A 13,404-nucleotide genomic window follows, 5' to 3' on the forward strand; every position below is an offset into this window, starting at 1 on the left:
GAAAAAATCTACAAATGTGTTTCTCTTAAAATATGCTCTTGGCCTTAAAGCATTCTCAAATACATAGTTTATATAAGAATGTTGTACGAGACTAATAATGAAGCACTTTTGCATACAAAGTTTATACTGGTGAAGAACTTTATTTGTAAACTGATTTACATGTTTATTATAAAGAGTTGAAAATTAGAGTTTTTTAAAAAAGAAAGTTTGTACAATTTGCAAAACTAGCTCACATGTTCCATGTCAATACATGATCTCTGAGGAGATTTGGTTTTCATGCCTTTCTATAACATAGTTTGGAGGAGGCTGATATATTTTTTTATTACGTAACTTTAATAAAACATCGTGTTAAACCATTAAAAACTTTTTAAATTTATAAAAATTTTGGCAGGCTACATTAAGTTATAAAATGTTTGAAAATTTAACAAAAGAAGTGATGTTTATGTTTGTCAACAGAACAGTAATTTTTGTACAGTTACATGTAAACACTGACATTAAAAGCAAGAAAAAGTATTGAAGTCAAATAACTTAACCAAATAAAAGTGGATTATGGCATAAATAAAAGTGGATTATGGCATAAATAAAAGTGGATTATGGCAAATGATTGTGGCATTTTTTGTATTGTATTAATGAAAAAAAAAAAAGATTTAAAAAACTAAACTAAGTGGTTAAAATCAAACGTTTTAATGAAAAAAGAGTAATAAAAAATTATCAAAAAAAATTATCAAAAAAAACAAACAAAATATGTTGTCATGCTATGAATATTTTTGCTATTATAAAATGTGTTTTGTATGTATAAACTCTTGAAATATTTCACTTGAATTTGCATGTGTGCAATTTTGCAAGATTTCTAAATGTGTTTCTCATCAAATATAATGTCCATGTTCTATAAAGCATGCTCGATACAACTTTTATATGCAATTGCACCAGACTACTGGTAAAGTACTTAAAATATGCAAAGTATAAATTTTAAGCTGAGGCAGAGGTTGTTCTAAGCTTGTTACTGCATCTTTATACCAACTTGTTAATTATAAACAGTTTAACATTTAAAATTTTGGAAAAAGAAAATTTTTACAGATGTTTTGCCAAACTAGCTTACATGTTCCATATAAATCTACGAACCCTGAAGAAGTTACTGCTCAACCTAAATTTTGAGAAGGCTGATAAGGCATACATCAATATTTTTCTATATATATATTATAATGGATGAACATTGGATATAAATCTAATGGAAATAATTTGAATAATAAATTGGATTATAATCTATTGAAAAATTTAACAAAAAAAGTGATAATTGTTTTTTTACTGAACATTAAAACTTTACTGAGTATTAAAGTCAAAAAATTTAACCAAATAAAGGTGAATTATGGCAATTTTTGTAAAAAAAATAACTTCATCAAAATTAGCTTTTACATTTTAAAAAAGCAAGTTTTCAAAAAAATTATTAATATTACATCAAAATAAAACATGACGCATCTCTGTTTTTATATTAATAAACAAGAGATATTCACAGAAATTTAAAAAAAGAACACTTGTTTTTATTGTTTATACCAAAAATTACATAATGAAACTATTTATAAAATTTGTAAATATGGAGTACATTTTATTTAAGGTTTTTTTTCTAATTTATTTAGAGCAGACTTTTGGAGTATAAAATGTAAAATAAATTATTAGCATTATAAATATATAAAATTTATCAAAGTTTGCTGCTTTATTTAATATTATTTACCATCAGTTGCTATTAAAGGATACACATTTTATAATAATTATAGAATACAATAGCGAGTATTTTGTTCAGGTTTATCAATTTGTTCAGGTTAAAAGCTATATATCAAGAAACATGAATTGAGTTTTGAAATTTAAATAAACAACAATATGAACTTGCATGTTTGCAATCTTTCTTGTTTCTACCTTTTTACACTTAGTTTTTCATAAAGGTGTGGTAAGTTGAGAGTTATTGCTTTTGTTAATCAGTTTACTATATCAAAACACACTTGTAGACATCAGGTTATAGATTTTTTCTAATAGCTTATTATTATTATTATCTTTTATTACTATACATTACCAAAGGATATCTAAATTCACTCTTGCCTACAATTGCTTTTAATTTAAGAGTGTTGCAAATCATCTGGGCTAGCTATAACAACAAATAAGCAATATTCTCAAACTTTTTTAGTGTTCTATATAATTTATATATGGGAGTAATAGGTGTAAAGTTCTAAAAAGAAATTAGGCTATTTTTTCAAAATACTTTTCTTGCTAAATGATTGGATAAATGGGAACTTAATTTGAAAAAAAATTATACCAAGTTAATAATAGTCTATTGATATTAGTTGGTAAATTTTATAACTGTTTTAAAAAATCTACCGTATGAGAATCACAGCACAGTCAAGTTTTACCATCTGGTTTATAGTTAGTTACAATGGTTGTCTTTTTTATCTTAGAATTATAAAAACAATTAGAAAAACAAACTAATTTTTTTAAACCTTTATTTTTAAGAAAAAATTCTGAAAATCACGGATGTTTTGAGTTGTGAGGGTTTGAATAAGTATTTGTACTATATTGCACAAAATTGGATAGAAAAATCATAATTTTTTTTGCCATTATTATTTGGTTTTTTATGAAATTACTCGAATTCACTTTTATTATTCAATACGTTTTTAGACATTTGTTTTGATTTAAACATACGCGCAAAAGCCTCTCTTTCAAAATCAGCGAATCAGATTGCGCATATCTCTGCCTATTCTGAGTCTGGATAGGGTTTCAAAATATGCGAACGGGCGTGTTCCGTAATCCCATCAACAGCTAGCCGTGCTTGCTCGTGCGAAATTCCACGGAAGATGATGTGCTGTAGTAGCACTGACAATTTTGTTTAGCAGTGTGTTCCACTGGTGAGCGACGGGGTTATTAAAGAAATTATAACGAACGAGGCGGTTGTTGTCTATTTCACGATAAAAGCGCTTGCGATGACCATAGCTTGGTGGGATGTTTGGTGGATCAATATGCCAGCTAACTGAGTCAATATTGTTTTCAATTTTGTATTTTTGTATGAGGTCACCGCGTAAACGTCTATTTAGTAGAGAGCTGAGGCCAAGTTTGATGCATCTTGTCTTGTAATCGAAGCGCTTTATTTCGTGCGGTACTTTGGTCGCCCGATGCTGGGTGCGTTCTATGACATTTATATCTTTTTCAAGATGCGGGCACCAGGCAGTGACTGCAAAACTCAAGATGTTGACGTATATAGGTGGTGTAAAGTTTTTTCCTCATTTTGGTGTCTCTGCTGATAAATGAGTTTTTCAAGATTTCAAGGACTTTTTTGACATTGGCAGCGACTGTTTTTACTTGCTTCTTATGCTTTAAGTCGTTAGAGATTTGAAACCCTAGGTCTTTTTTGGATGTTGACAACTCGATATCATATTCTAGGAAAATGTCACGTTGGGGAAGAGGAGAAACAAACAAACAATTAGTAAAAAATTTTTAACCCGTCATACTGTCTAATAATTAGAGATCCGATAAGGTGCTGAGGTCCGGTATGATGTTTTTGCGCACCGTTTTATAAATAACAGTTTAAATGCTTTACAAACGGAAACATGACATGATGATTTTCATGACGCGATGAATTTCGCAGTCATTTTGTAATGATAGTTCATAAATGTTTTTTTAAAGAATATTTTTAAAGAGTATATTCAAATTAATACGATATCTTACAAACAACTCAAAGTAAATAAATATCAAGTTCTTTGTGTTAATCAGATAATATTTTAGTCTTATAACTTTAGGTAATCTGTATAAACTTTAAAAGCATATTTAAATGGAAGAGCACCTAACCTTATGTTTCTTCTAAGATCGCTTTCTACTCGGGTACATAAACGACTTATACCAGCGCATTTTAATTACAAAAATAAATCAGCTTCAATTTATCCACGTAAATTATTAACTTCGTGTTATTTATACACCAGAGGTTCTGCAATCTTAAGTAAGTCACCAAGTTGTAGTTACATTTCAATTTTTTTTATATGTATAGTTTTGTATAGTGACGTTTTGCATTAAATAAAAATGTGCAATACCAGTAAAAATATAATATAATGCATAAATATATAATATATAAAGTTCTGATCTGATTGAATAACTGAATAAGTAAGTAGGTAAACATAAAGAAGTATTGCAGAGCATATTTAGGCTATAAAGATAACTGGCTTATGTTAAAATATTCATATATATATATATGTATATATATATATATGAATATTTTATATATATATATATAAATATATATATATATATATATATTATATATATATATATATATATATATATATATATATATATATATATATATATATATATATATATATATATATATATATATATATATATATATAATATATATATATATAAAATATTCATATATATATATATATGAATATTTTATATATATATAAATATATATATATATATATATATATATATATATATATATATATATATATATATATATATATATATATATATATATATATATCTTTGTGTGTATGTGTGTATATATACACACACACATATATTTTCTGGAATTCTTTGATCTCATAAAAGAACTTCAAACTTCTTATTCATAACTTAAAGTAACTTAAAAAAAGTTAGTTCTAAAAATAATGCATTAAAAGATTTTTAGGAAGACATGGAAAAATAGTTTCAAATGTTTAAATTTATCATAAAAATTATATTCCTACATAAAAAAACTTTATATATAACATTTTTTGTTAGTTTACACATGCATTTATGTAAACAATCATTGTAATTATATGGTTTTATTTAAAGCCTAAAATAAAAAAAAAGATCAATTAAAAATTATTCATAAGATAACACTTTTTATTGCATTTAAATTGTTAAAACATCAAAAATAGCTGTGGTCAACTTCTAAAGAAAAAATTATAGCGTGATCAGTTACAGAGCGCGATCGCATGCCATTCCTGTCCAAGCCTGTGCGCTCCTGCAATTATCCAATGTTTACTTCTCTTACTCATATCATCAAAATCCATTTTTGGTCGGCCTTTTATATTTTGTGCCAATTCCAATGACAAAAAGTGTATTTCAAACTGATTTAACTATTTTTCGTGTTTCTTTTAAAAAAAAACTGTGTTTCTTAATGAATCTCTCCAAAATCTTTGGTAATTCGATTCAACTCCATTTAAGTTTTGTACCAAGTTTTCTTTTTTACCATCACTCATACAAACTCTAGAAGTTATGAAAAGTAAAGCATAGTTTATATTTTCTTCTTTTATTGAATATTTGAAACAGCTAATATTATCTTTAGTTGTAAAATCCATTTAATTTTAGTAGAATATATAACTTTTTATTCTTTCAACAAAAAAGCCCCAAATATTTAGTCCCAAGCGTGAGAGCAACAAGTTGATGAAACATTTTTTTTTTATTTTCAACTAGACTTATATTTTTTGTTCCCAAGCTCCAATCATTGCAATTTTTTGCAAAGCATCCTTATTTGACATAAGTATAAAATATAAATGTTTGGAGTTTGCTCAATGTCTGGAAGTTTGCTATCTCAAAGACCAAAAAATGCTTTGGGCGCCCCTGGATATAACATTTAATTTACCGTAGGTGTATTGAAAATCTTGAGCTAGCCAATTTTCATTACTTCTCTCAAAATGAGTATTATCACTGTTTGCAGCTATTAGCTTTTTACATTATAATTTAATGAAGTTTTTACTCAGAATCCTCTAGTTTAATATGAAGAACCTAGAACAGTTAATATCAATGAAAAGAATGGTATATCATTAGGAACTAGTTTATTTTGCTGTAAAAGTCTGTAAATGTCACCAATTTTTATTTTATTACTAAGCAAAAAAGCAAAAAAATTGTTAGGTAAACAGTGCAATTTGTATTGAATTAAATAACAAACAAAATAACATGTATTTTTGTTTACAAGAAATAAAAGTTGATTTCAAGCAAACAACATAAGTTACAAGTCATTGTTTTAAAATGTTAAAGAAACCCAAAAGGGGAAGTTAGGGGCAATGTATTTAGTTCAAATAGGTTGTATACATATTATATTTACTAGTTCAAGTATTTAATATAGGTTCTCGTAGGTTCCCTAAATTATATGACACTTTTTGTAGAAAATAAAAGTAATAAGTGTTAAAAATTCACCTCGTTATTTTAAAGCCAAATTATAAGTGTATTATAAAGACTGATCTTTACTTTAGATTTTTTTCGAAAAACTTTACGGTTAAATATTTTAAATATATAAACTAATTCCGTAAGCTTATAAAATTTTAAAAGTTACTGTTTATTATAGCTATGTATAAAAAAAAAAATATTTAAAAGATACTATTATACTCAAAACTTTAAATTACAGTATTACAAATGTTTTAATAAATGGTTTTGAATATAATAAATATTTATTTTTTAGGTTTTGTCCACCACCTGGCCCACTGTGCATAGTTGCAAAAAGTTGCAGCTAATTTTTTAAAAATAGACTCAATTCCACGTTATTTAATAATAGTTTGGACGATACATTTTGATACTATATTTTATGCGAGTTCACGGAAGTTGGAAAGTGTGATTACTTGGGCCCAAATCAGAGCCAAAAAATTACTTTAAAAGATGTTAGAAAAATTCAGTTAAAAAAATATACATTTCTTATTTTTTTTACTATGAAAAGAAAGCTTTCAAAAAAATAAATAAACTTTTAGAGGAACGTATTTTATTTCAATTTTAAAAAGAAAATAGTATTATAATAAGCAGTTTACTTAGAATTTTAAATAGTATTTAAAATTGTGTATTAAAAAAATAATAACTTTAAGATTCTGAAGAAAGCATCAATAGCAGTTGTCACAATGTTTAGTATTTAAAATTGTGTATATGAATATTGTAATGTAAAAACATAAGCATTTCTCCTGTTTCTGGAGTTAACCTATTTCGTCTTGAAGAGTAAACTTGTCCTCCACAACTGAAGGAGGGCATGATAAATACTTCTGAGCTATTGGAGCTAATTGCTTGAAGTTATTTCTATTTGCTCTCCACCATACTATCGGGCTATCTTGTTGCATGATAATGTCTTGGCTCAAATAAATTAAAACTTCATTTTTCAATTTTAAATAATGCTTGTTTTCTGTTTCTTGCAGAACTTCAGATATTGATTTGGTTTCGATTAAATTGTTTTTATCTTTAACAAAATTTTCAAAGCATTTTGAAAAATCGAAATCTAGATTTATTGTACTTGATGACAAACTGACCTCAGGTTGAAATTCCATATGATCTTTTTGTTGAAGACTTTTTGAGCAATATACAAGCCATTTAATAGTATTTTCAAAATAACTATCAGCTTCTTCATTTGGAAAAAAGTTATTTTTATACCTCGAATCTAAAAATGTGGCTAAAATGAGATTTTTGTGATTGAGATATTTTTCAAATCTTTCTTTCGCTGATTTTTTACATTCTTTTAAAGTTGCCCCCTAATCCTAAAAACAAGGGAGACTTTTCAGCTTGAACCAGTATGGGTTTTATAACTTGTATAGTTGGAATTATAGCAGATGCAATTGCTTCACGCTCACTTGGAATTATAGCAGATGCAATTGCTTCACGCTCACAATTTCTTATATCATTAAACATTTTTAATAGTCGTAGTAATTTTTCTATAATAATTCATTCATTGTTTTCCAGTGACTTTAGTTTAGAGTTGTCATTATCACAACTAAATGGGATCAAAGCACACTTCTGTTCAAAAATTCTTTCAAACAAATTATTGACTATTCCATCTTTTTGTTATGTCTTGTTTGAACCTATTTTCTGGCACTTGATAACTAATTTGATATTTTTGATAAGCTTCAAAAGAAGATGGCAAATGATTAAAATGGTTTACTATATTTTTAAAAGTTTTTGATATATTTTTTATGTATTTCTGGGCAAATACAGCATCATTCAACACAAGTTGCAAAGTGTGTAAAAAACACCGCAAACTGTTGTAACCTGCCTCTCTTATGCCAGCTACCATATTAGCTGCATTGTCTCTAGCAACTAAATGTACCTTTGAATTTGGAATAAGAAAGTCATTCATAGAACTTTGAATTGCTTCACTTATATTTTTGGCAGTATGCGATAAATTGAGTTGACAAACTTGAAGAATTGCTGATTTTTGTTGAAATTCATTAGTTAACAAATGAGCTGTCAGGCTAAGAAATGAGCATTTTCCATTGGTAGATGCCCATCCATCAGTTGTAAACGAAATATATGAAGCATCATTAGTTTCTTTTTGGACCTTTTGTCTGACCTTGTTGTATATATTTTGAAAAACAGAGTTTTTAATGTATTTTCTACTTGGAATGCAATAGTTAGGACATAAATGGTTTAACAATCTTTGAAATCCGATGTCTTTTACTATAGAAAAAGGTTGAATATCAACTGCAATCATTTCTGCAATATATTTACTAATTAATTTAGACCTGTGATCATTAATGTCCCAGGGCTTTTTTCTCTCAATTGTTTAAAACAAAGTTTGTTGAGACTGTTTTGAGCAACGTGCATGAGTTGACTTGATTTTCTTGAATACGTTTTGTTCACTTTCTGCTCTTCTTTTGTTTTCTTCATTAAGTTTAAACTCTTTGCTTGCTATTTCTTTATGTTTTGTGTTAATATGAGACAACATATTTGTTGTGTTAAAAGACTTAGATTTTTTTTCTTTGTTGCCTCTTGTAATCTTCATTTTGCATAGGCTACATATTGCAATTGAAGCATCTTCAGGAAAAATAGTAAAATATTTCCACACCCAGCTGCGTAATTTTATTGGAATATCTTTTCCAAACAAAGCTGCTGCCATTCTAAATATATATTTGATTCTGCAACTTTATTACCTTATTAGTAATTTAGATATCTAAATAACAATCATTTAAAAATATAAACAGCAATACTTGAATACATATAGATAACAATGCTTAAATAAGTTACTTTTAAATATAACAATAAAACAATACAGAATAAAATTATACTAAAAACAAAATTATCATCATTTTAAGAATAAATAAACTTGCCTGTAAACAAAGTCAAAATAAACAATTTTTCTAAAAATTCTAAGTGATGCATAAAGTTTAGATTATTTATTATTTAATTATTATCAAAATGCAGGATAAAAGAATTAAAATGCCATCAGTAATGCATATCGGTAAGTTAATAAAAAAAGGCTGATACCGATTCCGATTGTACAAAAAGTGGCCAATTAAGCCGATTAATCGGTACATCACTGATAAATACAACTTATTGTTATATATATGTATATATATATATATATATATATATATATATATATATATATATATATATATATATATATACATATATATATATATATACATATATATATATATATATATATATATATATATATATATATATATATATATATATATATATATATATATATATATATATATATATATATATATATGCTTATTTTCTTAATATATATTTCAATTAATTTAAAGGACATTTACTTTTTAACAAAAATATAAATCAAGCATCCTCTTTAACTATAATTTAATGAAAATGAGGCACTTATTACAATTTCTAAAAAGGTTTTAAGTTATCTTATGCTCAATAATTTTTGGTTTATCAGTTTTTACAGAAACATAAAATTTTCAATGTGGTTTGCTATCATTTTGTTATAAAAGTATTTATTGTTTCCATAAACACTTTTGTAACAAATTAAAAAAATGTAGGAATATTAAATAATAAGCAATTATACAACTTATAGTGGTTATAATAGCTTTTAATTCAATTTGAAAGATAAAAATTGATAAAGATAAATTGTTCTAAATATAGAAATAGTTTTTTATTGTGATTATACAAGTTTAAACATGGTAAATTGTACTTATATCAACATTTGTTTATTGTTTGGTACGCATGCTTTTTAGAGTTTTTATAAAAAAGTAATGTTTTTTTTTTTGCAGCTTTTCAAAAAACAGTTTTAAAAAGAAGTTTCAGCACAAAAATGCCGCCAATAAATAATTTTGTTGAGAGTTTGATTAAAGATAATAAAATAATGGTATTTTCAAAATCTTATTGTCCGTACTGCAACAAGGTTTGTTTTATTTATATTTATGACATAATCTTTATATTTAATCTTCATTAATGACATAATCTTTATGTTTAATCTTCATTTACGAGATAATCTTCATAAATAACAACAAGTTAAGAATATGCTAACAATAAGTTGTATTTATTAATGTTTTTAAAATAATTTTTTTGACTTTCTTATTCTAGGAAGTTCAATTGTACAAAATTAGTTATACAATGACTTAAATAATTAATTTGACTTATTGACTTTTTTTATTCCGATTGACTCCCAACAAGGCTGCAAGCAACCACATTAAGTTGGGAGTTACAAGAAAAAAATAATTATAGAGCAAGAAAACGGTTGACAGAAGAATTAAAAAGTTGAAGGTTTTATAAGTCAGATAAACATGAAGATGGGAGTGTGTTCCAAGGGTTAAAGTGCAGGGAAAAAAACTAGAAGAATAAAAATTTTTAGAACATGCAGGAACAAATACAGTAAAAGAATGAGACTTTGCTGAATGATGAGAAAAGCGAGAATGAGTTTTTGTTAATGGAACTAGAAATGAAAATAGAGAGGACTGCTCCTTTAAGCAGCATCCATGCTATCATTTGTAGAAAAGAGATAGAGATGTAACTTTACAATGATGGAAGAGAAACTCAAGCTTAGCAGAATTAGCGGGTCCAACTGCATTTACAATGCCTTTTTAAATCTTGTCTAGAAGAGAAAGAGCGTCATTTGAAGAACCAGCCCAAATATGACAACAGTATTCCATACAGGGACAGTTAAGAGATTTGTAGAGGTAGAGAATGGAATCATGTCAGAGAAAATGGCGAGCATGATAAAGAGAAGAAACCTTAGCAAATTTAGGAATCCATTGTTTATATGGTCTCCATAAAAGGTCAGTAGTAAACAATAATCCAAGAAGGTGTAAAGAAGAGGGCTCAGTAAGAGGGTTGATATTGCAATACTGTTGACATTCATTAATATAGGAATGTCAACAGTATTGCAGTAGTTGTTTGCAGTAAATAACTGAGTTTTGTTGGAGGTAAACTTTACAAGCCACTGTGAGCCCTAATTTATTACAGAAGTGAGATCAGATTCAAGACCAACTGCTTGTTCTAAGCGATGAAAAAGAGAAGACAGGAGTATAAAGTTGAGTCATCAGCAAAAAGAGCTACTTCAGATGTAAGGTTGTTGGGAAGATCACTAATGTAGAAACAAAACAGGACCAAGAGTAGGACCTTAAGGTACCCCAAAAGTTACTGGAAAGGAAGAAGAGTGTTGGCTTTCAATGATGACTTTAATAAAAGCGGTTAGAAAGAAACAATTTGATAATCTTAAAAATTTTTCCAGATACACCATATGAAACAAGCTTATGGAGAAGACCAGCATGCCAAATTTTGTTGAATACTTTAGATATGTCAAGAGCAATAACCCTTATTTTATATGAAGCAGAATGAGGCTTGACTTGGAACTGAAGAGAAGGAATAAAAGCTTCCATTCCTACCTATATCCAGGAGGTTACATATGAGACACATTTTTCAGCTGAGAGGGAAAAAGACATCAGCCTAAGGACTGTCACCAAAATAATCCTAGTAAAAGAATCCTAGTTAGTTTTAGTAAGTAGTGCGATGACAGGGCTCAATTTAATTTTTTTCAAAGTCCTGAACCAAATATTTACGGTTTTATGGAACCGAGTTATGCTATCAAAGTCTTTGTCATTTTATTCAGTTTAATTAACGCTAGTCTAGTGAAGTTGTAGTTTCTTTCCTTATTATTTAGAATATTTCATTGCAGATTTTTGTTTTTTAATAAAATAATTTCAATTTAATATTGTATGTTTTTTTAGTTAGACTTAAATTTTCATGCTGTAACTGACAATGCTTTTTTTTTTTTTTTTTTTTTACAACATGACAACAGCTGTTTTTTAAAATAATTTCAATTTAATATTGTATGTTTTTTTAGTTAGACTTAAATTTTCATGCTGTAACTGACAATGCTTTTTTTTTTTTTTTTTTTACAACATGACAACAGCTGTTTTGATGTTTTAACAATTTAAATGCAATAAAAAAAATGGCTATGTTACAAATAACTTTTAATCATTGATCTTTTTTGAAGTTTTTATTTTACGCGAAGGCTTTAAATAAAATCAAAAATTAGTTATAATGATCGTTTAAAATAAATGCATTATGTGTAAATTAAATGTTATATTTAATTTTTTAAGTAGGTATGTATTATGTTTATAATAAATTTAAACGTTTGAAACTATTTTTATAAAAGATTATTTTTTTAAGTTACTTTAAATTATGAATAAGTTAAATTAAATCTTCCCGTGATTTAATTGCTTTATTTTTTTTTTGTTTCTATTTTTACAAAGAATTGTTTAAAAGTTTTTGTTTTTTTTCAACTTGACTTACTAATTAAAGCTTTTTAAAAAAATGTTTATACAACTTAAAAATATTATATATATTTTTTTCAATAATTTAAATAAAATTTGTTCATTTATTAAACAATCAATAAAAGTAATTTGTAAAAGCGTTTTGCGTAACTCTAATTAAACGTAGTAAAAGATAATTTTTAAAGTAATTTTTTTCAAATGCAATTAAAAATGTAACAAAAAGTAATTTTTACTTCGAATTTTTTTAGTTTTATTTTAAAGCTAATTTATTTTCTTTTTTGTAAGGAATTGTTTTGCTTATTCTTTAGTTTTTTCAATTTTTTTCCTTACTTAAGTTTAGCTTTGCGTTTCTTTTTTCAGCACCATTAGAAACGTTTCTCTCAAATCTCAAAGCGTTTAAACAGTCGTGTTCAAGTTGTAAACATAAAAAATCATTTGCATGTTTAGCAATAGCATTCGATTGTTCGCTATTCCTGTCCAAGCTTTGTTTTGTAGAATTAAGTTCCTGTTGGTCAAAATGTCTGATTACTTTCTAAATTGACAATCTGAGGTTTTAGCTTGACAATGTACGATGTCCAACCATTAAATTGAGCCCTGCGATGATGTGATGATTGGTGAGTCCGAATAGGAAGAACGAGATAAAAGATTTAATGAGATCATGGCATGGTCAGAACCACCTAAAGGTGAAAAAGGAGAAACTGAGTTCAAGCTAGGTTCAGAGACCGGACATAAATCAAGGAGCGAAAATGAGTGATTTGTGTTCTCAGGAAAACTAGTCACAAAGTTAACTATCTGTCAATGGCATTAGAGCCAAGTCATTCAGTATGATAAGCATTTTTTTTTTGTTTAATATTTTGGGTTACTTTTGGCATGATTTAAATTTAAAGAGAATTTGACTCTTTCAAATAGAACAAGGTCTCCTATGGAATGAGCTATGCAATTT

The 13,404-nt window shown here is 26.7% G+C and overlaps 1 protein-coding gene across 2 annotated transcripts in view; it reads left to right on the forward strand.

The window, feature by feature from the left end:
- Window positions 1-13,404, forward strand: part of LOC100212234 (thioredoxin reductase 1, cytoplasmic) — a 57,548-nt gene that overhangs the window by 12,300 nt on the left and 31,844 nt on the right. The window contains exons 1-2 of one of the 2 annotated variants that reach the window (XM_065800896.1): window positions 3,581-3,976; window positions 9,957-10,087. In XM_065800896.1, coding sequence (XP_065656968.1) covers window positions 3,832-3,976; window positions 9,957-10,087 — 276 coding nt within the window. In that variant the 5' untranslated portion in view covers window positions 3,581-3,831. Of the gene's footprint in view, window positions 1-3,580; window positions 3,977-9,956; window positions 10,088-13,404 lie in introns of those variants that run through there. The other variant, XM_065800897.1, reaches the window with a different exon arrangement.

This window comes from Hydra vulgaris, chromosome 07 (assembly GCF_038396675.1).
Source record: "Hydra vulgaris chromosome 07, alternate assembly HydraT2T_AEP".
Classification (NCBI taxonomy): domain Eukaryota; kingdom Metazoa; phylum Cnidaria; class Hydrozoa; order Anthoathecata; family Hydridae; genus Hydra; species Hydra vulgaris.